This window comes from Eschrichtius robustus, chromosome 15, assembly GCF_028021215.1.
Source record: "Eschrichtius robustus isolate mEscRob2 chromosome 15, mEscRob2.pri, whole genome shotgun sequence".
NCBI lineage: Eukaryota > Metazoa > Chordata > Mammalia > Artiodactyla > Eschrichtiidae > Eschrichtius > Eschrichtius robustus.
This window is the reverse complement of record NC_090838.1, coordinates 38533547-38560663: the sequence shown is the minus strand read 5'-3', so window position 1 is coordinate 38560663 and position 27117 is coordinate 38533547. Positions and strand designations below refer to the sequence as shown.

Genomic DNA, 27117 nt, shown 5'->3' with positions numbered 1-27117 from the left:
CTCTAGAATAACGTTTGAGCATCTAGCTGAGGCCAAATCCAATTCTGTTATCACCCCTTATGCCAGCACAAACAATGGGGAGTAAACAGGGCACTGATCCCCCGAGATGCAAAACTGGGTTTCCAAGAGCTTCTCTCAGCTATGACAGATGCAGCCCTGGAGATTCAAGGTCCTGGACTTGTAGGCTGGTGTGGACGGAGGAACCCTGTCAGCTGGCAAAATGTCCCTTGGTGCCTACACCCTTCAAAGAGCAAATGCTGGCTTGAGGGCTGGAGGATGGAGCCCCTCCATGGGAAAAGCTTGAGATTCTATCTGCTTTTACTTTGACGCACATTATCCAGCCTCTGACCACTATGCCCGCCCCCCTGGCTGCAGGACCACCCTGTAGCCTTCTCTGCAGAGACAGGCAGGAGGGCACTGCTCATCCAGCTATGTGGCCCTCCTGGACAAGATCTTCTATGAGACCTCGGGTGGGAAGTGGCTCCTGTGACCCACAGAGGCCTGACTGGGGAGGCCATCTTCTTCGTGCCATCTCTCCCGTTCTGTCCTCTAACCTCGACAGGCAAACCTCAAGACTCCCCTCCCAAAGTCAAATCCTGAATTTTATCCCATTGCCTGGTATTCCTCAAGTATTCCGTGTTCAGTATCTCCTCCTGCCATCTAAGCTCCTCACGTCACACGGTGATGTGAACGTGTTTGTGTTGTAGGGGATTCTTTTCTTCTGTTTACCTTCCCCTCCAGGGCTTCCCAGAAGGCACAGAGCACATGCTCACTAAATACCCATTAAAAAGAGCTGATCTGAATCCTGCCTTTCCCTTTTCCCTTTCATGCCTTGTCCCGTGTAGTTCTCTCTTCCTAACCCTTCCTGGCTTTCTCTGCCAAGATCCAGTAACTCTCGAGAACCTTCTCTGATGGCTCCTGCTCTCCCCACTTTCAATCAGGCACAGCCTAGTAGGTCCCATGCTCCCAGGTAGGATGTGTGTGTTACCTTAAGTGTTGATGGGGCAGGGAGGAGATTAAATTCAATATACACTAGTTTGGTGAATCCATGAAGGCGAATCCCAACCTCACAGCTAGTAAGTCATAAATAAAAACTTTGGAGCTTATGGAAATGCCCAGCCTAGGGCTCAGATCCCTCCCCTGGGGTGGGTGCTGGGAGGACCAAAGTGAATCACATGTGGGCCCTCCAGCCCTTGGCCACAGGGACGCTCCTGCAGTCAGAATTCCCTGATGGAGAAATCTCTTGTGTAGAGTCAAAGACGCCCCACTGAGGCTGTTTAGCTTAGAAATACTTGGGAAGCTGTGACTGCTACCATTTCAGGGCTGGGGCACTGAGAGTCACACAGCCGTGCTCAGCAAAAACCCTGTCGAGACCAGAGGCAAGAAGAGTAAAGCTGGTGAGCAAGTTCACAGAATAAAAGTTGGGGAACCTTGGGGGTCTTCCAAGGGGCAAAGGACTGGGAATATTGGCATCTGCGGTGAGTAACTGTCTTGCCGCACCTCCTTTCTAGTACTCCCCCAGCTCAGACCAGTGGCTGTGCCAGAATTAAGCCCCAGGAGGCTCTAGGGCAGAGTCTGAACTGTGTTCTCTGCCGGTCTCTGCCTTTCTGCCCTGTAATGGATGGCTGCTCCCCTGAGCACAGGGTGTCATCCCTCATCTGAACTCCTGGCCCCTCCACCCCTTTGGGACAGAAATATCGTCCAGACCGGCCTCTCTCAGCTTAGACCCCCACTGTCTCCATCACTATCAGCATCAGCGCCATCCCCAGCACTCACTGTGTATGAAGGGCTCTCCTAATCATCTCACATCATTAGCTTTTCCTCTCCTCACAGCAATCCAGTGTGGTAGATTTTATCATCCCCATTCTATGGATCAGCAGACTGAGGCTCAGAGAGATGAGGTGACTTTCCCAAGATCCTACAGCCCCAGTCGGAACCTGGCTGCACCTGATTCCACACCCCAGCCTCCAAATACCACACCACCTCCTGCAATCCTTAACTCTTGATTCTTGGAGTCTTGGGATAAGAGGGAGAGGGGCTTCAACAAGCTGGGTTGGGGGTGATGAATGGAGAGACAGGAACTAAAATTTATTGAGAATCTGTAGTATGCAAAGCATCTGAGGTTTGTAAACTAACCCTGTAGTAATTCTGTGAGCGGGTATTCTCAACCCCATTTTACACATAAGGAGGTCGCGGCTCTAGGAGGCTGGAAGTGAATTCCCAGGTTCACACGACTATCCTGTGACAGCAATTTTATTCCTACCCAAGTCTCTCTGGGGTGAAAGCGAGTGCCCTGTCCACTTTTCCATGCCATCACCTGGGCCAACTACTAAAAACAGGTTCCTGGACTTTTCCCATGCCCTCCAGCCCCGGTCCAACATCCTGGCTCTTGGCGGGACCCTGCAGCCTCTCGGAGGCTAAGGGCTCTCACTCTGGCATGGACACAGGCCAGCGGGATGTCCTCACATGTCTGCAGGGACCGACTGGGCCCCATTCCTGCTCTGCCAGGTGGAAGATGAGGACAGCCTCTCATGGTCCCCGGGGCTCTGTCTTCATGGTTCACGCTTTCAGGAGGTCCCTGGGCCAGTGGGCTGGCTTTAGGGGAAGGGGCTGCCTGTTCGGCAGGGCTCCTCCTCCAGCCGCTGAGTTGGTGAGGGTGTGAGGGTCTCAGGCCCACTTCCCAATTTTCCCTCAGCACAACCCAGTCATGCAGGAGCATGCAGGAAAGGCCTCCCTTGGGGGTCCCGCCATGCAGTGTGGATGGCTGGATGGAACAGATCATGAGGTTGAAAGGGGCCTCCATGTCACCCGGTCTGAGGGCTCACCTACCTGGAAAGACTCCCCACTCTGGAGGCCTTACCTTAAAGAGGGACATTCACACTGAAGCAAACTTGAAAAGAGAGAACACGTACACAAAGAGAAGTTTACTTGGCTGGCATTTCCCTCATTATCTTTGGCTTTCACTGAGGACAGCTAGGCTGCTGGGGAGGCAGACCTCTCCCTCCTCTGCTGGCTTCCCCCCCATTCCAGCGCCGAAGCCCCAGGAGCCATAATCTCAGAGCCTAATGCGTTTGGGGCGGGGGAGGTGTGTGCAGGAGAGAAGCTAGGAGTGAGCAAAATACCTCCAAGATCTACAAGGCTGGATGATGCCCTTCAACCACACCAAACACATCACTTCTCTCCCCTACAGTCCCCAAGGAAGGCAAGCCCAATGGCAACACAAAAGCTAAATGGGCTACTTTCAATGGCAGCAAATGATGCCGCCATTTTGGAACCAAATCCCCAGTGGGATAGACCAGTGAATTCTAAGCTTGGCGACTTTTTCCAGCATCAAAGGCCATGGATCCAGCCTCGCTGGCCTTCCTATTCCCCCACCCGTTCACTGCTGTATGCCCTTGCTCTGAAGCAAGCCACCCCCAGAAAATTGATTTGAGCGCATGATGACACCAAGTCTCTGGTTTGGTGTTGATGGCACATTGCTTGTGCAACATCAGTCGAGTATGTGGGTGGATAAAGGGTGGACAGGAGCATAAAAAGGAAAGTGGAGGAGGAAGAATATACAAGATAAGATAGCTGGGAGGAAAGATGAGAAGGAAATCTCCACGCAGAAGCAAAAGCCACTGAAAAATGCCCTAGGGTGGGGTTAGTGCAAAGGGATGAAAAGCTGAAGGCAGGAAACCCAGTGGAATACTGACAGCGGGCGAGTCAGGGCAGTGGTTAGACATGGAGGCTCAGGCGCCAGGGAGCAGAAATCTCAGCTCAGCAAACATCTCAAGAAGGCGAAGGCCTGGAGGGGACAGCAGCCAATTGAAGTATGGGATGGAACCTGCCCAGAGGCCAAATTCCAGCTACGAAATCTGGACAGTCTCCTGGGTGATATCTTTAGAGGGGCGAGGCTTCCTGCAGAGGCGATGGAAACCAGGCCTGGGAGCTGTTCTCCTGCCATATCCTCAGCCCCTGTGGGGGGTGATCCAGGGACCCCAGCGTCCAGCTGAGCCAGCCTGGGCAGAGTGCAGGCTTGCTGTGCCCACCAGCTGTGGAGGGGCTCCGTCTGTGCGGGGGAGTGGGGACGGTCAGGAGCTGTGGAAAACAGGCCACTACGTCTTGTCTCTTCATAACTCCTAGACTGGATGACATGACCTCACCCAGTCTCCTCCCAGCCAGACAAAACCAACTCCTTCCTGAATCAGACAGGCAGGATGCCCCCCAGGGTGCTCAGATTCAGGAGGGCCAGCTGAGGAGTGGAGAGCAGCTATTCAGCAGGATCCTGGGGACTAGTGGTATCCTGGTGTGACATCAGCGGGGCATGGGTAGGGAGCAAGAGGAGCCCTGGAGTTCCCTCACGAGCCCCAGGACCTTGACCGAACGAACGCCCTGGGGATCTTCAGCCCGATGAGATAGGGGAGTCTGTGCATCGCTTTCCTTGCTGCTAAAACTCATGCCCACTGTCTTCTCCAGGCCACCACCAAGGTGCAGGGCTGGAGATGCTTGCTCATAGACTTGTCCCCTTCCTTCTCACAGTGGCTTTCCTTTGACTCGGAGTCTGTCCCTAAGATCTAAGAAACTCACACCATCCCTGGCTGCTTGCGACCCACCATCTTGGCCACTTGTTCCCAATGTCAGGCTCCAAACCAGTTTTCTTTCCTCTCTCCGACAAAACCTTTCTTCCGCTGCTCTCCTCGGAAGGCATCTGATGTGTCCTCAAGTCATGTGATACCTGAAGCCCACGGGAAGCCTGTCCTGTGTTGGAACTCCCTGCCCCGTGAACAGAAGATGACTTCCGTGGAGACATACCTCGGCTTCCCAGTGTCTCTCCAATGACCTCTAGTGTGTGGCCATCTATTCTGTCTCGGGGTGAGGCTGACCCTGCTTTTGGAGCACAGAGCCGTGCTCACCACTGGCATCTGAGCCGGGCAGGTCCCTCACCCCCGTGGTGAGTCCTGAGGTGGTTAGTGGGGGTGATGGCTTATAAACGCCTGTGTGAGTTTTCACATTGGCCTTACAGGGCTTTTAGAGATGAGAAACACAGTATGTCCGCCACTGCAGTGGGCTTTAATTCAACGTAAAGTCTATTTCTGTTGTACACAAGCCCACAGATGACTCAGGGTGGTGCCATGAACATTTTTCAGAAACAAGTTTTCATTTAAAGGACAGATTTGGGACACCTTTCCAACCTGCTAACTGGATGAAGACTATTCTTTTCTTTTCCGATTTTAGTATTTCTCTGGAGAGAAATCTCTAGTCCCAAGGATATAATTGTGATCAGAGATCTAAATAACCTGAATACTTCTTGAATGACCTATAGCCGAGAACTCAGTAAGGATCAACATTACTCAGCTCCAAATGTGACCAGAAACACCTCTTGTACACACACATACACACAAAGTTTCCCTTCTTACCCTTCCTTTGGATGTTCTAATTCTCTCCTCCAAACTGAATTCAAACCAACCAAATAAACGCCCTCTCCCCTGACCCCCAACAGTGTTGAGGATGACTCTGGAGGTCTGTGCGGGGCGAGTAGGAACATGCACAGAGGATGATTTCCAAGGCAATGATGAACTCAGTCTTTAGGAACGCTAAGGCAGTTTTGAACTTGGTGGGAGCTCCTGGACGGCCCCTGGAAGCCTACTTGAGCCCCTCAGCGAAGGAAGCAAGCAGTGTCCTGCCCTCTGGTCCTAGGCTGGGGACCCTCGAGAGGCCCTGGGAAGGGAAGCGCAGGGCCCTTGTGCTCTAGGTAGAGAGGTAGTCCCATCTGACCCACAGGATGGGCTTCTACTGCTGGTTCCTGGGGGGCCGTCACCCCCTGACCGCAGGAGCACCTGCACCCCTGGCCAGGGGCAGCTCTATGGTAGCGGACTGGGTCACCTGCTCGGCCTCCTGGTTCACGCTTCATCCCTCCCCCTTCCTCTGTCTGGTTCCTTGCCCATCCTGCAGGTCCGCAGAAATCTCACACTTGTCCTTCCTGCCCTCGCCTTACTCCAGGGGAAGCCAGGGACTGCTCAAAGTGTCACTCCGCTCAGGTCTGCATTTTCACTGGGCTCAGAGTTCAGACTGGAGGGTGGAAGCCCCACTGAGGAGCCTCTGGCATTGCTAGGGCTTTGGGAAGAGCTCCTGGAGACCAGAGCTACTTGGGTCTTTGGCCATCTCAGAGGAATCACCTCCACTGGACCTGAGTGATGATCTGCCACTATTCTACCCCAGTGAGAGACCCTTCTCTGTGAAACCATCCTTTAGAGTTTCCTTGCGCCTTTTATCACAAAGAGCTTCCCGAATTCCTTGCTTCCCTGTGGTCTCTCGGCAAAGACTCCCTGCCTGCCTCTGCCCCACCCAGGCCCCCTCTTCCCTTCACACACTTTGCTGATGGTCCCCTGGCGCTTGTCCCCTCCAGGCTGCATCCCCGGGAGAAAGCTGCTCCTCCAGTCCTCCCCCTCCCCCCACAAGGCTCGTGTCCAGTCCTGTTGAGCTGGTGTCTAGACTGGAGTTCAAGTCATCTTGCAGACCTGCACTGGCCGACTGGTCCCTGCTCTCGTCCCAGGTTCCTGTTTGTTGGGCCCGGATTCCTTACTCAGTTCTACTTCTCAATTTTCTTTGGGTTGATTAAGTTAGATTGAACCTAAAATAACATTTCTCCTTCAGATCTGAGTCTTCAGTTTCTCCTCCCCTGCTTGGCCTCTGGCCTCCTGCTTTCCCTCACTTTGTCTGGGGAACTCTGTCGGCTCACCTTGTCCTTAAAGGCCACCTTCAGAGACCCTCGGGATGGGGTGGGGCGGCCTTCAGGCAGGCTGGCACACGCAGTGAGCCCTGTCCCGAGCCCACAGCACGGGCTTTTGGCACGACAGGCCCCAGAACTGTGGGTGATGCTAACAAAGAAAGAAGGTAAACTTGAATTTAGCCTGGTCCAGGCTGTGTGCCAGCCAGTGAAAATCATAAAAACCCAAGAAGGAAGCAAACGAGGAATGGAGACAGGACTGAGTGTCTAGGGACCGTCCACCTGCCACGCTCTCATCTGGCTGAGGCCCGGACCACACCCTTCAGCTGAGAGTTACCCACAGCATGAAACATTTCACTCTCAACCACTGCCCCCTAGAAAATGTCTTGGAATATAGTAGATTTCCTCTCTGATGATTCCCAAAGCACAGGAGGGTCTTTTCTGTACTTGGAAGTGAGGAAGAAGGGGTCCTCTGACGGAATGTGGGGTGACTGAGGGCCGACTGGATAATCTCAGGTCTTCCCTGCCCGAGACCCCAGCCCCACGACTCTGGGGCTCTGCCCTATAACCTCCTATGTTACACACCCTCCCTTGCCCCCAGGACGCTACCCAGCTGGCTACCCAAAGTTTCAGTCTAAATGACGGCCTCCTTGGGCTAGGATCCAACAGAGCTAAGAATTTCCCCCCTCACACACACACACACACATGCATACGTATGCACACCCACACCCACTCTCTCTCTCTAATTTTAAGGAGAGCACCGCCGACCCTCTCCCCTTCCAGCAGAAGGTCACTGCCACGACACAGTCTCTGAGTTAAGCCCGGAATCGACAGGCCTATTCTTTTTTCCAACCTCTGAGCGTCAAACACCCTTTACTGTACCCTCCTCCGACTGGCATGAGCACAACAGGCCCAAGAACCTGGAAGGAGTGTGTGCTGAGGCTGGAGAGAAGGCAGAAGGGAGAGCGGATCAGAGAGGGCAGAGATGTGGCCTAAAGAAACAGCATCTTATAGAGCCAGCACCCATGGGCAGCCCTGGGGACAGTCTTCCTCAAATGGCCATCTCTGAGTCTCAGCTTCACGCTCTGTGCTCGCTCCACAGAATGACTGCGACAATTAGTTACTTAATATTTTTCTTTAAATCGACTCATTAAAAAAAAAGCTTATCTATAAGGAAACCTTATATATTGCTACCACACATGGAAAACCAGTATCATGTATAATTTTTGATCAAGATAAATACAATTTGATTGAAGTACAAAAGGTTCTTCTGTGTCCCATATAAATCATCACCTTGGTTACCTCTATCGGTTATGTGGTTTCGACAGTAAACTCCCAGGGCCAAGGAGACTCTCTTTTAGGGGGCCTCTTGGCGACCTCCTGCCCTTGTCATCTTGGCTGTAAAATGTGCCCAGACCCCCATCTCTGCGCACGGGAAGCAGGCCCGCCCGCGCCGTGGAACGAGCTCAGGGCCTACTTACAATTCGAGGTTTGAAGGGCGGCTTGATCTTCTTCTGCTCCAGGAGCAGCCAGTCGATCTCCTTGAAGAACGGGTGCTGCTTGATGGCATCCTCGCCGTTCTGTGCCGCCACACAGCCCAGGCGCTTGTGAGGGTTCTTGGTCATGAACTGCGGGGATGAGGAGAGAGACGGAATCAGTGACAAAGGCCCGGCAGGCACAGGCTGTGAGGGGAACACGGAACTCAGCCAAGGCAGAACCTTTAGCATCACCTCCCAAACCCATTTTCTACATTTTCGGGGGCTCTGCCCCTCAGGGTGCTCTTTAATTCTTACACAGAACTTACTGTGCGCCAGCCACTGTTCTACACATAGTATTACATATACACGCATTGATTCATTTCATCCAGCGTGACCCTCTGAGGTACTATCATGATCCCTACTTTATAAGTGAGGTAGTTGAGGCACAGAGAAGTTAATTAACTTGGCCAAGGTCAAACAGCCAGCAAGGTATCAAGTCAGGATTAGGAACTCAGACTCTTTCTAACCCTCTGATTCCCCCTCAGATTCTCAAGTCTTCTCATCAGGGAGACTGAGGTCTGATAAACTCATACTGAGAGGTCAGCAATCCTTTTTGAGGGAAGGAAAGAAGACCAGATATTCATGCTAAGGTCAATTATCAAAGGCACCTCCTCCTCTTTCCTTTTCCTGGACCTAGGCCCTCCTACTTCTTAAAAAAATTTGACTTTGTAATCTCTAGCACAAAACCCCACATAGATTAACAGATAAAAAACAAGAAAAAGAAAGGCTTACTGGCTTCTCAATGCTTGTCTGTAAAAAACACATTGATGTGTTTTGTACTTTTTGGGTGTCTTGTGATCTCACAAACCCAGGTGAAATGATTATTCCTGTTAAATGAGTCAGTCCTGATGGCAAATGTTAATTTCATTGAGCAGATGTATAGTAACATAACCTTGAAACAAATCGGTGCTGGCAGGTGGAAATATTTCTGATAGCCACCCAGAATAAAGGTAGGGGTGTGTGTGTACATGTGTGTCAGAGACTGAGTATTATATTTCATGGGGTGAAAGCTGAGAGTTTAGACTTAAAGGAACCTAAGAGGACAAATTATAATGCAAAGGGATAAATCTATAATGATAGCATTTTAGGCTTCATCAGCAAGGGAGGTTCTCCTGGGCAGTAGGAACCTCCTCTTGCCTCCTGCCTGGCACCCCTGAAAGGCAGGGGAGCCATGGACGAGAGAGTGAGGGGTTAGGAATGGTGCCAACACACTTCATCCTTCTAATCGAACAGCTGGCAGAGGTCACTCCTGCTTACACACCCCTGATTCCTATCGCCCACAGGATAAAGTCCATACCCCTTAGTTTGGCACACACAAACTACTCAGTCTGTAGCCAGTCTCTCTCGCTCACCTTCTGCATCCTTTACTTGCCTGGTCCAAGGCCCCTCTCTAGCCCCTAACTATTCTCTAAGAACCAGTCAAAATGCTGCCTCCTCTGTGAAGCCTCCCCAGATTCACTCTGCGGACATCTAAGACCCCATGCTTCTCATTTATTTAAATTATAATTTGTCTAAACATCTCTTCTCCTTGGTGAGCTCTATGATATAGGAATCAGTTCTTTCTTCCCAGCATCTGGCTCAGGGCCTGGCTCCCACTGTGCACTCAGTACACTGAGATGAGTGAACAGCGGGTTGAAGGCTGGGCCTCAGGACACAGTGCTGAGGAAGCGAGGCAGCAGGACTGCCACTTACTGTTGCACAGGTTGTGCACTGCATAACTCTCTGGTGCAGATGGCTTTCTGGAGAGTTCTGCATGTAGGCAGCAGCCCTCAGAGACACAGATCAGTGGCCAGAGTCATGGAAAACCTGGCCTGGCCCTAGAATCAGGTGACAATGTGAGGAAGTGAAGTGTTCCAAGGCCAAGGGAGTAGAAGACTTCTCCTTGCTTCCTCAGCTCTTCCTGTCCTCCCACTTCTGGGAGGGGAAGTATCAGGGCTACGGATAAACATGCAGGTTTTAGCGTCTCAGGAAGCTGACCCCGAGCCAGAGGCTCTTCTCTTTTCCCAGAGACTTCACCCTCACCAACCAGCTGACACAGGCACGACCTCTTCTGAATCTCTGTAGGCCAAAGTTTCTCAGCCTCTGTGCTGATGACATTTTGGACTGGACACTTCTTTGTTTGGGGGCTGTCCTGTGCAGTGCGGGATGTTTAGCAGCGTCCCTGGGCTTCACCTCCTAGATGCCAATAGCACCCCTCCCCTCCAAGTTGTGACAACTAAAAACATCTCCAGACGTTGCCGAATGTCTCTGGGAGATGATGGGGGACAAAGTCACCCCTAGTTGAAGACCACTGCTCTAGGTCATCCATAATGAAAGGGCCCACCTGGGGTGCCGGCAGGGGGCTCACAGGAAAGTGTGTCAGGCTGGGGTTCAGGGCCCAGGGTGAGTGACCAGCTCTGCTGGGGGTGTTCTGGCTGCCTCGGGTGCTGCAGGTTTTTCCTTAGCCAGCACCTGGTATAGTGTCTGGCACATCCTAGATGCCCAATAAATACGTGTTGAATAAATGAATGAGTGAATGAGCATACTCTGTCTGCTTCCTTCACTGCTCTTATCCCAATTGTGACCACATATGGATGTGTTTTTTATTTATTGCCCACCTTCTCCCGCTGGATCACAAGCTCCACGAGGCAGGGATGACGGCTGTTACACTCACCAGTGCTTACTCAGCATTCTAGCACAATGCCCCGCACACTGGAAACACTCAACAAATGGTCGTTCATTGAATCAGTGAATGGGAAGGAGGGAGGGAGGAAAAGAGAAATAGATGCAGAAGGGAGGAAAGAAATGATGTGAGGGAAAGAAGGGAAGAGTAAGGAAAAAATGAACTGCAGAAAGAAGCAACATGTTTTGCTGTGGCATTTTCCAAAATATGATACATGTCCCCTGCCAGATACCTGCGAAATGATTTTAGGTCATTTTTACCATTTTCATTGGATAATTTATGTTAATTAATTATGACAAGTGATACTCTTTCCATTTATGATAGTTACATAACATTTCTTTATAAAATACATATAATTAGGTAGATTTGGGGACTTGATTGAAAAAACAAGAAAACTAAATCATGGTACAGCAGGTATTTGGATATGGCAAATTCTGTGACTGAGGCATGGGGACTCTGAACTTTGGGGCATTCTGATGGGTGAAAGGAGCCAGGACCAGAAGTCAAGATTCCTGGGCTGTCATGGCCTCAGCCCAGCGGGGTGACCCTTCCCAGGTAAGCTGGTCTGCTTACCTTCCGTGCACCTCAGCTCCCCCAGCATTCCAAGGGGGACAGGTAACTTCACTTACTTGCCACAGTACAAGTGTCTTACAATGCAGCAACGGGTGTGCTGAGCAAGTACTAAGCATTGTCACCTGTGAGGGATTATTTGTTGGCGGGGGGGGGGGGGGGCGGGGGCGGGCAGTCTCTCTATTACATCTGAATCCAGCGGGGCCACAGGGATCTTAAGTGGACACATCTTTTTTGATCAGCAATGCTGTCACGGACACAGGTGCACAATGCCTCCCTTCCCTCCCCCACTGCAGGCCCCGGAGGAAGACAGGCCATGGGTGGCAGGTAAGGAAGGAGGGTCCAGCCCCCAGAGTGCAAGCAGCAGGGGTGACCCCAGTGCAGCAGGGGTTGGCTCTACCCCCTCTACAGCACTGGAGGACCCAGGTGCATGGAGCCTTCCTCGGGAAACACAGACATGGTGTCCCTTTCCCACAAGAACAGTAATTTGTCCCAGACCCCCTTTCTGGCAGGAGCGGGTGCAGTGGGCCTGAGCTCCCAGTGGTGACTGCCCTCCGCCCCTTCTGTTCAGCAGTGAGCAGAGGTGGGACAGAGAGAGAGAGAGAGAGAAAAGAGAAGTGGGAGGGGAGAGAGAGAGGTGAGAAAGCCAGGGGACCAGAAAGTGGGTGAGGGCCAGTGACTCACTGCTTTCAGGATGCTGACGGCCTCCTTGCTGAGCCAGACCGGGTAGAGCACGTCGTCATGGAGGATGGACTCAAACAGATCGTCCTCGTTGTCGGCCTCGAAGGGGGGCTGACCAGCCATCATCTCGTACATCAGCACCCCCAGGGCCCACCAGTCCACCGAGGGGCCGTACTCCAACTCCTGCAGGATCTGTTTGGGAGACGGGCAACGTCAGGGTCCAGCGCAGGCTGCCCTCTGTGGCTACACCTGCGCCACTAGCGCCCGTGGGAAGACGCGCGTCTCTATTTCCAGCTTGCTCCTCTGTAGGGCGGAGCTGCCTTACATAAAATTAGGTTCTAAATCAGCAAGTTGAGTGACAATTGAGTTTGGGAGGCACCATGTTGGGGGCCAGCTTTCAAAAACCAATACCCACAGTCTGTCTTCCAGGGGGAACAAATTGCTGCTTCTTTGCCTGAGCACCAGATGAAGTTCCTGACTTGAATTGAGGGCCATGTAAAAAGCTGTGCACATTTTTGACACTAAAATCGGGGTGAGTGAGTGCGTGCAGCAAATTTGGGTCTCCCATTGCACGCTCAGCCCAGGGCACGGCTCACTGAGTGGAAGGGTGAGCAGAATCTTAGTCCTCTTTAAATGGTGACAATGCTGAATTTACGGAGGCCTGTGCTCTTGGAAAAGAAACTAGAGTTAATAAATCTCCCCACCCATTTGTGTTCTAATCATAAAGGACCACTATGCTCTTGCATATTCTGAGAAAAGACCCATGACTTGCCTACGGCTCGCTGATGAAGCCTTGTTTTCTTGCCTCTATAAAGCCCCAGACCCCCTTCTTTTTATTTGAGGTGTTCCATAAACATTCTCCCTATTCCAAGAGCTCGAATCAAATCCTCTCCTCGGTTGTCTGGTGCATTTTATCTTCGACGGTGGCCATTTTTCTTATCTATGTTCTCTGCCTCTCTCTCTTTTCTCCCTCTGACCAATTGTGTGGAGTCAAAGTCACTTAGGTTACATGCACGTATGACATGATGCTGAATACTCAACACCATCGGCTTCCTGCAGAATGGCGTGTAAGGACTGCAGTTTTACAAACAGAATCAGAATGTCAGTGCACAAGAGGAATTCTATTCTGAGTCAAGAAGCTGCAGAAATTTTGAAAAGCAAGTAACTGCCCCATCCCAATTTTTCTTCAGCGCTGGCCATGTGCTGGAAGGATATGGAAGATCAACAAGGTTGCATCCAGTTTCACTCCAAGTTTGGCATTAGATTTCTGGGTGATCTCAATCCAGTCACTTGACTTCCTCATCTATCAGATGAGGCTCAGATTCTCAGCTTAACCTCACAAGATTAATTAAGGTGGAAGATTTTGAAAACCTACTGCAAAATACAAAGCTCTGTATAATTAGAAGGTGGTACTAAATCCAGTTTTTCTTCTGTAAGGTTTGGTCTCCACGTTTATATAGAATGTAGCAGGTCATTGATGTGTGTTTGGCTCAGAGCAGAAATAATGCTCAGTCAGAGAAGGACTAGGCACGGTACTGCCCAGAGACAGGCGGGTGGGTGGGAGGACATCTCTGGCTGCTCTCAGCACTGTCATTCTATAAAGAACTCCAAAAGGTGAAGGCTGTGGAGGAGAAGCACGGCTGGAGTGCATGTACCCAAGGGGGGTGTATTTTGAGGACTCTCCCCACAAAATGGCAAGGGCCACTCCAGCTTGCAGGACACCCCAGGCAGGTAACTTCTCAGTTAACTTGTTACAGAACAAGGCTCCAGCTCAGTTCTCAGATTCCAAGATGGAAGAGAAGGCTGAACCCAAGTATCTAGACTGTCTTGGGTCTACTCAAAATGCCCTTCTAGAGGTTGTAGATTGCTTGGGATTAAATCAAAAGATGGGTAGAAGCATTTTGAAAACAGTAAAAACATGCACATTTTAGGACTCTTCAGAATTTAGAATGAAAAGGAATGTGAGCAAATGCAGCCAACTTTAAATTATTTGGGGCTGGTAAAGCTGCTTGGTTAGGACCTTTGGTCTCAGCCCAGTGGTCAGCACAGGGTATCTGTAAGGTCAGAGCTATAGGCTCCACTGAGGAGCCAGTAACTCTGCTCTGTTCCAAAGGCAAAGGGAAAGCCAAAGCCCAAGACTCCCTCAACCTTGAAAGACCCAGCGGCCCAGCCTGGCTCCCCGTGGTACCACCTTCAAGGTCATGGTTATCACCCATCTCCTCCAGAAAGCTTTCCTAGATTTCTCCAGCTTTTTTCCTCTCCTCTGACACCCTAAGACCCTTGCCCTAAGATCTGGCAGGCACTTTCCACATACTACCAGCAGTTGAGCTACTTTTTTCATGGTCAGCTGTCTCCCCAGGGCATCCATAAGCCACCAGAGGATAGGGACTCTACATTTTTCTGAATCTACCCCTGTGACCAGCCCAGTTCCAACACTCAGGGAGACTGGCTGCCAGGTGTGCCCACCATGTGTATCTTCCTGGGCATGCCCCCTTCTCTCCTGGGCTCTGAGGGCCTTGGTGCTAAGGAAGCCACCCTCCAGCCTTGGGGAGTGGCACAGCTGGGTTCTGTGCCTCCTCGGTGTGGTGGGGAGGTGGCCTCCAGGTGGCCCTGTGTGTGCTCAGACAGGATGGCGCTGGGTAAACCACAGAGCAGCCCTGCCCACCCTTCCCCAAGCCCCTCCAGAGCCTTCCTATTTTGGGTGGCATCTTTTCTAAAATTCCCCTTAGGCTTGGCCCTAATTATCTGTTTCCTAATCACCTTGTCACGGATGGAGCTGGTGAGAAGGGCAAGGCTTCACATGCCATGGGAGGGCACCTGGTGCAGCAGCCAACCCCTTGATGGGTCAGAGCTGGGGTAGAAGAGCAGGCATTGGGCCTGATGACGCCAGGCACTACCCAGGGCTGGCCACCGTTTGATGGGGAGCGGGGGCTGGGCATGGAGAAAGGAGAGGGGGGTGCCATGGAGGTCAGCCAAGGGCACACCGTGTGAAGAGAAGCCCCAGGGCAGAGCTAATGCCTCAGAACGTGTCTCTGGTTTCGGGGTTAGCCAGGTGTCTCACAACCCCTCCTATCTGAATACAGGCTTATGCTTTCTGAAGCATTTCCATGCTCTAATCTCATTAGATTCTCAAAATAGCTTGATGAGGTGGGTAGGGCAGGAATTATTTTTCCATTTGAAAGATGAGGAACCTGAGGGTCAAAAACATTTCGCCACTTGGTCAAGATCACATGGGGGCATTAGTGGTTAAGTCTGGCCTGGGATCTCAACTCTCAGGCCTGTGCTTTTCCCACCCCACTGCACAACCCGACGAGCATGATGACTGTGATGGAGCCGCCACTGACCCAGCACTTCCTGTGCGCCAGGCACTGTGCTAAATGCTTTAGCGGCATAATTTCATTTAACCTTCCCAATGACCCTTTGATAAAGGTAGCGATACCCTTATCAGCTGTAATTTGCCTACAGTAAGACCAGGGATTTCATTTCTCGTGGAGTGGCGATGCTGCAGAGTTGGCACAAGTGTAGAATGGGAAGGAAGAGTGTCTAGGGCCCGCTCTAAACAGAGACCAGAGTTATTCATTGTGAGTTTCACCAATGGCTTGCCTTTTGGGAAAGTTGTGTGGGTGTTTTGTTCATCATAAAGTGAATGTTTATCTTGGGCTGGGTCCTTGACTAGTACACTGGGCTGTCAACCCTTTGACTCTGGCATCAATTCACAGAGGGCCTAGAACCAAGCATTCTGATGATAAAGAGTGAATGAGGAAGGTGGTGGAAAAAGCAAGTCTCAATCGAGAGCTCTTACTTTCAATGATTTCTCCTTGGAGGTTAAATTCCTAGTGTCCCTGCTAAGAGAACATACTAGTAGAGACAGACTGAAATCTCTATTCTTCAGATCTTTTAGAAGATGGAGGTTCCAGTGAGAATTTACCTGTTACCATCCTTACTCTATGACCCTCCTCAGGCCTCCCTGTGTCTTGTCTGGGCTGTGGAAAGACTCTCAACCATCCTTCCCTGGCCCTCTGGCTTCTGATCTACACTGCTGTTGCCTGTCTTCTTTCTGGGACAGGTCTGATGATGACCCTCCTTCTACTAGGAAACCCTCAGTGGGTCCACAGATCCTACAGAATAAAGGCCACTTTCCTTGGTCCTTTTTCTTAATCTTGTTCATCACTAAGAGCACTAAGAAATCCTCTGTTCTAGCCACACTATCTTCCTTTCTAAAAAAGGCCAAGAATGTTCTCTCATCCACTGGTCTTTGCTCATGTTGGAGTATCATAAGTTCTCATTCCTTTATTCATTCAACAAACCATTACTAAGAGACTGACTAGTGTGCCGGAGCTTGGGAGTACCCAGATTAGAAACATAGCCCTGCCTTAAAGGATTCAGAGCCCAGGGATACTGAGCCTCCTTGCCTGCCCCACGCCCACTCCAGTCCTTCCTGCTGTTTTCAGGAATGCTCCCTACTCCATACCACCAAAGGAAATCCTGCTGATTCTCTACAACTCAATTCATCCACCAGGTGCTCTAAGAAACCCTCCCTGATCCCTGAGGTTACTGTCTTGTGTTGTGTACCTATTTATTCTGCTTAATTCATTGTTTACTTATCTGCCACTCTCTTTAGACACAAAGTCATTTTAGGAGAGCCACCAGGGTCTTAGTCAATTCTTCATCCCCACATCACTTTGTGTCTAGCAGGTGCTCAAACAATGCCCACTGGAAGGAAATGAAAACTGGTTGTGCTAACCCCTACCCACCATGGACAATGCTTAAAGGGGATTGGTACTTCCTGCTCATCTCACATGTGTCAGAACACTCAGGACCATTTTCATTAAGTATCTATGACAGACTGTGTCTTAAACCTGAATCATACCACACTAGATATCTCTCAGTCTAGGCAAGACCGACCTGCAGAAGCTGAAGGCAAACAAACACTTTATGATGAACAAAACACCCAAGCAACTCCCATGAAAGGCAACCTACTGGCGAGGCTTACCATGAACATCTCTGATCTCTATTAAAATGAGGCCCAGGCACTCTCCTCTTCCTGTTCAATCTGTGTGCCTGCTATGCGGAATCACTGCTGCACTAGAAATGGCAACTACTTCTTGGTTCCACTGTAGGCAAATTATAGCTGATAAAGCTAATCACTGCCTTTATCAATGGCTCTCCGTTATTCTGGTTATTAAAAATTGAAAGCAATCATACAAGTCAACAAATGTCTCTTGGTCCTAGTTTCGCTGGTAGTTCTGGACTGGGATGAGAGGATGTGAGGGCCTGGCCAGCTTTGGGGAATGGCCTGGTACTCTCAGTTCACCATTATCTCCCCATCACCACCACTTCCTTATGGAGAAATCGGCAAGCCTTTTACCTTTCCTTTTCTCCCTCCTCCCTGGAATCCATTCTGGTTTTCCAGAGCCTTCCCCAGCACCGCTAGATGACCCTGGCGTATGGGGATGGACTCAGGCCTCCGCCCTGGCAACAGGAGGACGTGGCCCTTTGTCCATGGTCTTACCTCGGGAGCAATGTAGTCAGGAGTCCCGCAGAATGTGGTGGTCGTCACACCGTTCAGAATCCCTTCCTTGCACATTCCGAAGTCGGCCAGCTTGCAATGACCTTCTGCATCCAGAAGGATGTTGTCCAGTTTCAAATCCCTATAAGATGGGCCAGAACCACATGGTTAATGCTTCACTCATCCCAATATGACCTTTTTGAGGTGGAGAGGTATGCACATCTCAGGGAAATCTGCTACAGAAAGGAAAGTCTTCAAGGAGGCTTGATCTGCCAACAACCAACCCCAGTCCAGGGCTCTTGCCCACAATGGCCAACCCCCAAAAGTGCCCCCCATTCATTCCAGCCTGAGGGAGGAGCTTCTGTAACCTCAGGAATGTCTTAACACTGCTTTGGTTTAAAGAAGTTGGCAGCTATTTATTGAAGCCCTACTATATGCTGAAATTCATATTATTCAGATCTTGATAAGAGAGAAAGAAGGAACTTATGCCCCTCCCTTTATGAGTTAATCATGGGGATCAGGTGGTGGGACAAGACTGACATATATTGGCACCAATGAAGCAGATAAACCACATAAGAACCAGATGCTACTTTATAGGGCACTGACTATGTGAGCTATTGTGTTTTGGGGGGAGTGGGGGAGGGAGACCATTGATGGCTGGTGCAGGCAGGGAGGGCTCCCAGGAAACTGACTCTCAAGAGAAGCTTGGCTAGGTGGTAAGGTTTGGACAGAGCATGAAGAGGAAAGGTGGGAGGGAGGGGAAGGCCAACACAGTACATGCAAAAGGCAGTGAAGAGACCAGAGAACTGAGTCCCAGTAAATGGTGAGGCAAGACAGACATGTGGAAACCAAACACGAAGAGCCCAGAACGCCAGGAAGCGGGGTCTGAAATTCATGTTGAGGGGCTGAGGGTAACTGAAGCCCCAGCCTGCACGAGCACACACGACGCATTTGCAAGATCAGTCTCTTAGGGGCAAGCAGGCCAAGCAGGGGAAGGGTCTGGGTGCAGGAAGGAAGGCCCATTGGTTGCAATAACCAGGCCCCATAGAGCTGGGTGGTTCTCAGGCCTCAGCCAGTGCAGCTTCCATGTGGCCTATTTTACAGTTCGGGTTTTCCCTAAGATCTCGTATAGAATCTAGGGTTCTGGATAAGAACTCCCCTACCAAGTCTGCAAATTCCAGACCTGTCCCATATAAAGATCTCGATGGAGGTCCTCACCCTGGGTCTCTCTCAGTAGTCACTCTGGGGTGGGGGGGGTCTTGCAAAGAAGGCCGACTCCCCGGCACACAGAGCAAGAGGGGCCTTTCTCACAAGCCTGCTGGCGTCTGGACTTGAACTCCGGCCACCGTCAGGAATCCAGGCCTGAGTGCAAAGGTGGGGCAGGAAGCACTCTAAGGCCAGCCTGTCTTGCACCCGTGGCCCCATTTCCTCACACAGCTGGGACTTCTTGAGAAAAGAGAAAGCACATAAAATGTGCTGCTCTAAGCAAATGCTTGGGAGCTACAGAAAGAAGAGTGCGTCCGAGCTCTTGGGACCAGGGCTCCCCGAGTCCCCACCCTGGCCACCGTGTGTGGTCAAGGCTCCGCTCTGGTTGGTGTGCGGGGGGAGCAGTGAGGGGAACATGACTCGGGTGCAGGCGGCCTGGGTTGCAATCACTACTGGGGTGTGGTCCTGGTGCAGTCATCTTGCTGGTCTGTAACCCCATGTGCTGGCGTGAAGGGTTACTGTGATGAGGTGTGTGAAAGTAGCCGGTCTTTAATACCCTAACACCCGCTTCCTTCACGAGGAAACTGAGAGGGAGCAGGGTGTCCTGCAAACGTTTGAGTGGTTGAGAGGCTGACCCACGGCCCTGCTGAGTTAGGGCCCCTTACACGCTCTCCAGTCTATAGAGTTGCCTTTCCAAGACCTACCCTTGCCCACCATGATCACCATGGCAACACCCACGCTAATAGTAACCACAACCTGCGGAAAGCACCTGGTAGTCTACAAACCACATTCGTATTCTGAACAACCCTGAGAGTGAGGAAGAGCACACTCTGCACAAGGGTAGCAGAAACAAGCACAGGGAGACTGGAAGAGAGCAAGTGACTTCTGTAAGGTGACAGGGTGCTGGTGGGACTGTGACCTGAACTCAGGTCCCTGGCTCTGAAGGCTGGCACCGCCGCCTCTGTGCACTACACTCCCCTACCTTCCTGCCTTCTCAGTGGTGGATGACTTTCAGTGCCAGCCACCAACCCCGAATATATAAAGGACCCCGCATGCCAGCGCTCAAGCACTCTCTTTTAAAGCCTTTGTTATGTCATAGGAAGGACTCGTTCTCATTTGTATGAATGGAATAGGTTCAGAAGATTCTGAGCCAACCCGAACCTTGCCCTTGTGCTGAAAATTGCGACTCAGTGTTTCCGGCCCATCAGGCTCAGCCTTTCCTTCTGCTCGGGGGGCTCCTACTCAGAGCAAGAGAAGGTGGACCACCTAGTTTCTCCCCACCTCCCGCTCTTCTCTGCCTGCCCTGGCCCAGGTGCACACCGTCCCTGGGCTCCCTGCCCCTCTGCTCCCTGGTGAGAGAAGTCACTCCTGCTGAAGGCCCAGGGCGGCCACCAGGGCCGAGCATGTTTTTCAGCAGCTGCCCCTCTGCTATGGCGAAGGGAGGCCCCAGGCCAAAGCATTTCTTCCCACTGTCCTGTCTATGATGCCTGACATCTTCCTTGGAGTCCCCCTCCACTGCCTGTATTTATCTAAACTCCAACTCCCCATGGGAAACCAAGTCCCAAGGAAGAGTGATTTATGTTCCTTTCCTTTTGTAACAGGAAAGATTAGCACAGCTTGAAAGACCCCTGGGGGCCAGAAAGGCCGCTACTGGAACTTTATTTCTCTGGGGGTCTTCAGTCTCATTAAAAAGAAAAATACTCATACCACAGAGACCAAATTTGTCTTGTCCCGGGCTCTGAGTGAGTTCCTGAGTGGGGTTTCAGGGGATGGGAGCACTCAGGGAAGCCCAGGGCCATGCTTGCTCAGGTGGAGAAAGAGAGAGGAGAGAGAATGCCCTTCCCTGCGAGGGAGAGGGGACGGAGCCTACAGAAAGAAGGTGGTACCCCCAAAGTTCTGCTCGCTGCACAGCTGGCTGAGAGTGGTGGTCCCCTCATGATTTCCCTTGCCTTCTCCTACCAGCACTGCTGTGCCAGGACCCCTGCCTTTCTAGCTCCCATTCCTGCCCTAAGATTTCTCTACCTCTTGACTTTTAGTGTTGTCTCTCCCCTAGGGGTCCCTAAACCTCCCTGGGAAGCAGGGTCGGGAACAATCATTTCCCAGCCTTGCCTGCTCTGAAGCCCAGCTTGCAGGGCAGGGTGACTGGACTTTTCTTTTTGAGAGAAAGTTCCCCTGGCACTCGGGTCATGGTTGTGCACACAGTAGGTACCTGTCAAACTCGTGGACTGACAGTTTTGCAAAGAGGGGCTCCTGCCTAGACGTCAATCCCTCTCTACTCAGTCCCCAAATACAAGGCCAGGGCACTTCTGAGGACTGGGACATTTTTTAAGGAGTAGGGTTTTTTTCCTTTTTTTTTTTTTTTTTAATAATGGAAACAGATACAGCAACATCCCTTTCCCTATGAGCCAATGTAACTAGCCTTTATTTATTAAGTTGATCTATTAATAGTTTTATTCAATCTTTTTCAATAGGTTAATACATTCATGTGTTCATAAAGTCCAAAGTGTAAAGGGCCTACAGGAAATATTCTCCCTCTTGCCTCTGTTCCCCAGACACCCCTTTCTCCCCCTACAGGCAATTGCTTTTTACTCATTCCTTGTGTATCCTCTTGGTCACACTTTATACGTAAATAAGAAAATGTGGGGCTTCCCTGGTGGCGCAGTGGTTAAGAATCCGCCTGCCAATGAAGGGGACATGGGTTCAAGCCCTGGTCTGGGAAGATCCCACATGCCGCGGAGCAACTAAGCCCGTGCACCACAACTACTGAGACTGCACTCTAGAGCCCACAGGCCACAACTACTGAGCCCGCGTGCCACAACTACTGAAGCTCGTGTGCCTAGAGCCCATGCTCCACAACGAGAGAAGCCACCGCAATGAGAAGCCCGTGCACCACAACGAAGAGTAGCCCCCTCTCACCGCAACTAAGAAAGCCCGCGCGCAGCAACGGAGACCCAATACAGCCAAAAATAAATAAATAAAATAAATAAATTTATTAAAAAAAAAATGTGAATGTACATTCATTTCCTCCCTTTTAACTGAATGGGAGCTTGTTATATGCACTCATTCATACCTTGTATTTTCTACTTGTATATTGGCTATACTGGAGATCTTTCTGTCTTGGCACATGAAGAGTCTCCTAATTCATTTTTATGGCTGTATGATACTCCACCATATTTTGGGGGGCCATTTAAGGTGCTTCTAATATTGTGCTATTATAAATAGTGCTGCTGTGATTAAGTTTGTACATATGACATCTTGTGCGTATATGAAAGTAATTGTACACATATCTTAGAAATTTCTGAGTCAAATAGTAAAAAATGTGGATTTTGATGAATGTTGTCAAACTGCCCTCCTTAGAGGTTGAACAGTTTACATTTCCATAAGCATATATGATAGTCCCTGCTTGCTACCATGGTGTGCTACCAAGTTTCTGGTAGTGTGATAGGTAAAAACAGTATTTCAGTATATCCCTAGGTTTCTCTGTAAGTTTGGGCATTTTTCCTATATTTAAAAGTGATCTGTATTTTTTTTTTTTCTGTGAACTGTTACCTATTTTCCTTTGGTGGTGTTTGTTTTTTATTGATTGTTAGGAGTTCTTTCTATATTAGGAAACAACCTTTGTGTGGGCTAAGAATTGCAAATGCTTGTCCCAGTTTACTCTTTGACTTCTGACATTGCTTATGCTGGTTTTTGCCAGGCCAATCTTATTTCTTTTGATGTAACTGAACTGACGTTTAACTTTATGGTTTTTGGAGTTTATGTTTTCATTTGAAAGTCTTTGTTTTACCCATTTCAAAGTTATAAAAGCATTCTCCCAAGGTTTCTCACTAGTACTTTTATGCTTTCATTTTATAAACATAAGTCTTTGATATAATTGGAATTTGTCCTGATAAAAGGTGTGAAGTATAGATCCAACTTTGTTTCCAGACTTCTAGTAAGTTGCCCCAATCCAATATGTTAAATAGTTCATCTTTTCCTCATTGATTGAAATACCGCCTTTAATAAATACTGGTATTAAATGTTCATATATATTTGGATTTATTTCTGTACCCTTCACTTTATAACATTGATCTGTACCATACTTTTTAAATTATTGTAGGTTTAAAATATGTTTTAATAGCCAGCAGGACTGGTCCCCTTCTTCTTTTTCAAAATTTCCTGGCTACTCTTGTGTATTTACTTTTCCATACGAACTTTAGAATCATCTGTGTAGTTAAAAAAAAAATTCCTAGTGATGTTTTTTTATTGGAAACGTGTTTAAAGTTATAAATTAACTCAAGGAGAATTGATCTTTCTATGATGTTGAGTCTTCCTATTCAATAACATTGTTTGTTTTTCCATTTGTTCAAATCTTGCCTGTGTCCTATAGGAGCATTTTAAAGTTCTCTCCTATAGATCTTGTAATACACTTTTGTTATATTTCATGGCAGCCTGCCGGTTGTCCCAATATTCATTCTCACTTTCTTCCTTAGTGAGAGAATGTTGATTTCTTTTAAGCCACGCACACAGTGATGCAGCTATAAACTAGAATTCAAAGCCTTCTTTAGAGCTGGGCATAGTTAAGTGACTAAGTTCTAGCCAATCAGATGTGTGGAAGTCTCCTTGAAAGGAAGAGCCTTACACTTCTTCTTCTTTCCTTCCTCTATCCTATTGCCTGAATGAGGATGTAATGCCTGGAGTCCTAGCAGCCACCTTCGACCATAAAGATAAGGACCACGCCCCAGGAATGGACTACCTATACTTCCAGATAACATTCATATGAAAAAGAAAAACTTGTATTTTATTTAAAGCACCGTTGTCTGGGTTTTATATGTTAACTGCAACTGAATCTACTTCTAAATAATCCAAGTTATTATTTTATATTTCACATTCCTATTGTAAATAGGATCTTTTCTTCCATTATATCTTCTATCAGGTTACACATGTTTGTACTAACTATTGATTTCTGCTAACCATTCTGTGCCCTGCTGCTACACTGAATGATCTTTATTTTTGTAAAGGAGTTTTTCCAGTTGATTCTCCTGGGTTTTCCAAATCATCTGTAATTAGTGATCATTTTTACCTCCTCCTTTTCAGTGATTATATTTCTAACTTATTTCTTCTGTCTGATTGTGTTGACTAGAACCTTGAGAACAATGCTAAAGAATAATGGTGGGAGTGAGCACCTTTGGTAGTCCCTGATCTTAGGGGGTGGGGCTCCCAGAATTTCTTCCTCAGGCAGAATACCTTTATTATAGCCCCTGTCACATGGCACCTGGACCGAAGACTTCCTTACTGTACTTCTCCACTAGGCTGAGGATTGTGAGAACTTCCATGGAACCTCCCTGACTCCCCGAGCTGCCAGATGTCCCAATGGGCTGTGTGTGGGCTGGAGAGAAGTGGGTAAGGAGCAGGTCATGCACTGTCCCTCTGGTCCAGGGTTTCTCACCCTTGGCACACTGGAGCTGGACTGGCACTTGGGCTGGATACCTCTTTGTTGTGGGGAGCTCTCCTGTGCACTGCAGGATGTTTAGTAGCATCACTGGTCTCTACACACTAGATGCTCTTAGCAACCCCCAACCAAGCTGTGACAACCAGAAACGGCTCCAGACGTTGCCAAACGTCTCTTTGCAGGACCTCTGGCGGACAACTACTTCTCTGATTTAAGTCTTAACAGTGATCAAAGCTCCAAGACGGCCTAACCCAGATCATTAAGCCAAACAGGGATTTGGGAGCCATGCTCTGGCTATCAGGAAAGGGTGCATCTGCCTACAGTATCCTCTGCCATTATCCTAGGAGACAAGAACCCTGACCACACCAGCCCTGCCGACATCTGCTATCATCAACCAGCTTTTTAAATGTATGAAGAAATGGAGGCTCACTTGCCCAAGGCAAGGCAAGTCACTTGCCCAAGGTCACAGGGCTGGTAAGAAGCAGCGCTGAGCTGACTCCACACAGCTGCCCGTGATCACCTTACACCAAATGTAAGGCCCGTGAGCTGGGAATCTCCATCTGCTGATTGGACCCAAATTCCTTTGGGCTGGATAAGGAAGGCTTCGTGGTGACAAGGGGAATACAGAGGCCAAGAGGTCACAGTGGCTGACAAGGAAGGATTGATTTAGATGCAGGATGGTATGACCAAGGCTCCCTTGGGGCAGGAGCACAGATCTCTTCCAGAAACTCAAAAGGCACCAAGAAAAGAAACTCCCTAAACAACATACCTTTAAAAAAAAAATTCTATAAAACCTATCGGGGTAGGGGTGAGACCTTGCAGTTGGTTTTAAGGAGGGAAAAAAAAATGCTTTTCTTCTATGACCAACTGCACTACTTTATTGGGTTGGAAAATGGGAAAGGGATCTGTGAGTGAAAGCAAAGATCCCTAAAGTGAGTTTGCTGTGAGCTGGGGAAGAAATGGTCTTGTCCTGAGGATAAGTGAGGTGTAAAGAAGGTCTTCGTATCAGGGACATCTGTTACAGATGGGCCGGAATCTGCAGTAGATCAAATTACACTTTTACTTTTAACAAAAGTTTACTTTTAACATGACATGGAATCAGCTATTGTTATCTCTAGAAATGTATCCGCAACAATTTGAACTACATATTTTGTCTTCTAAGAATTGTACGCCCCTGCCCCCCACGGCTATCTATGCACCTAATGGCTATTTCTAAGATGCTGTAGGTGCCTCTATGTTTTGATCTGAGATGCTGGCGGGGGGTGGGGGTCCCCCAACTTGTCTCTTCCTGATAGGCAGTGAGGCAGTTCTGAATCTGAATCCTAACTTGGCTTTCAAGCTGGATGATGTTCGGCTGGTCCAAAAATATCGTTGGGACTCAGTTTTCTTATCTGTAAAATGGGAAGAATACTGCCACGATTGACTGATGTAACCGACATGAAAGCTCTAGCACAGTGCCTGAGACATGGCAGTTACCCCAGAAATTCTGTCCTCTCCAGGGATCTCGAACAGTCATTTCTTAAAATACACCTGCCACGTGATGGCAAGTCACTAGAATTTTTGAAAAATACTTATTACCTCTTATTGTGTATGAGCCACTGAGACAGACACTGTGGGATGAAAAATAGGAAGCATATGCAACTGTAACATATGAAAGAAAGTGATGACTGATACTTAAATGAAACAGACAGACAGAGATAGAGACTGAAACTTTCAGTCTAGTCCAGTGAGAAAAATCACAGATTCCTTTCCACTGGGCCTGGGAGAATGACACCTGATGGGAACACCTAGAGCCCCAGGGGAGAAAACAAGGGGTGGGAGGTAGGGAGTGGGGGTGGGGTGGGGTGGGGCAATACAGGTGTTTCTAATCAGGATTGATGTGACAGCTTCCAGACCCTTAGTTAGCAAACTTCTCAGGACCTGGATCGCCATGCTGGGAGTGGGGCCTGAAGGGTTGCTGTGGTTCGCAGCTGTAACCTGTCCCTAAGCTCCAGGCTTACACACCTTAAGGCTATCACACGCCTTATCTCTCTTACCACACAGCCCTGGCAATGAGTAGCACCATCCCCAATTTACAGATGAAGAGCTTGGAGGGAAATAAAGCCTAGGGAGGTGAGCTGGGGCCTGCACTTCAGAAGTTGGGTGAAGTCCTCCATTCCTCCCATAGCACCTCAGCCATCTCAGCTGAAAATTCATCCTTTGCCATTTGTAAAATTATAGTGTCCCAATTTGACGGTAGATTCCCCGAGAATAAGGGCCAGAAAACTCTTCTGTAAACCACAGAGCAGTCAGCAAAGGGGTGGCACCCGTGAGACCCTTCACACACAAGAAAAAAGTGAAAAAAATTTTGTTTTGCTTGACTTGTAAACTTGCCCTAAAGGAAGAGATCCATATGCTCCTGTCTCCTTCACCCTGGCTCCATTTTTTTCTTTAACGCCCTCACTTCCTGGTATGCTCACCCCACCGGCAGGCTAATTCCACAAAGCTCAGGCCTGAGTGCCACAGAAACGACAGCAAATTCTTCCATTTACTTGAAGATAAGAGATGAGAAAGATTACTTCTCGGGATGCCAAGTATTTGGATCACCAGAGCGCAGGCCCCCCGGGGGAGGTTATGAAGAAACTCTGCTTGTTTTTTGGACAAGTAGTGGAGACTTGCAAATGACTGTGGTTAATCAGATGGGAATCCAGGCTCTTCTGGCAGATGATGTCAAACACTTTCATAAATTTAACAATATGTTCAAGAGAAAGACCACTTGCCCCTTCAATGCAGTCAGACTTCCCTCAAGACGGTGGCCAATGCTGGTGACGA

At 49.3% G+C, this 27117-nt stretch overlaps 1 protein-coding gene across 2 annotated transcripts in view; it reads right to left on the bottom strand.

Moving 5' to 3' along the window:
• The window catches only part of PRKCE (protein kinase C epsilon), a 507341-nt gene that overhangs the window by 17174 nt on the left and 463050 nt on the right, over positions 1-27117 (bottom strand). For both annotated transcript variants that reach the window (XM_068564561.1, XM_068564560.1), the window contains 3 exons: positions 17673-17811; positions 12164-12352; positions 8191-8337 (listed from right to left, as the gene is read on the bottom strand). In XM_068564561.1, the coding sequence (XP_068420662.1) occupies positions 8191-8337; positions 12164-12352; positions 17673-17811 (475 nt within the window). The remainder of the gene's footprint in view (positions 1-8190; positions 8338-12163; positions 12353-17672; positions 17812-27117) is intronic.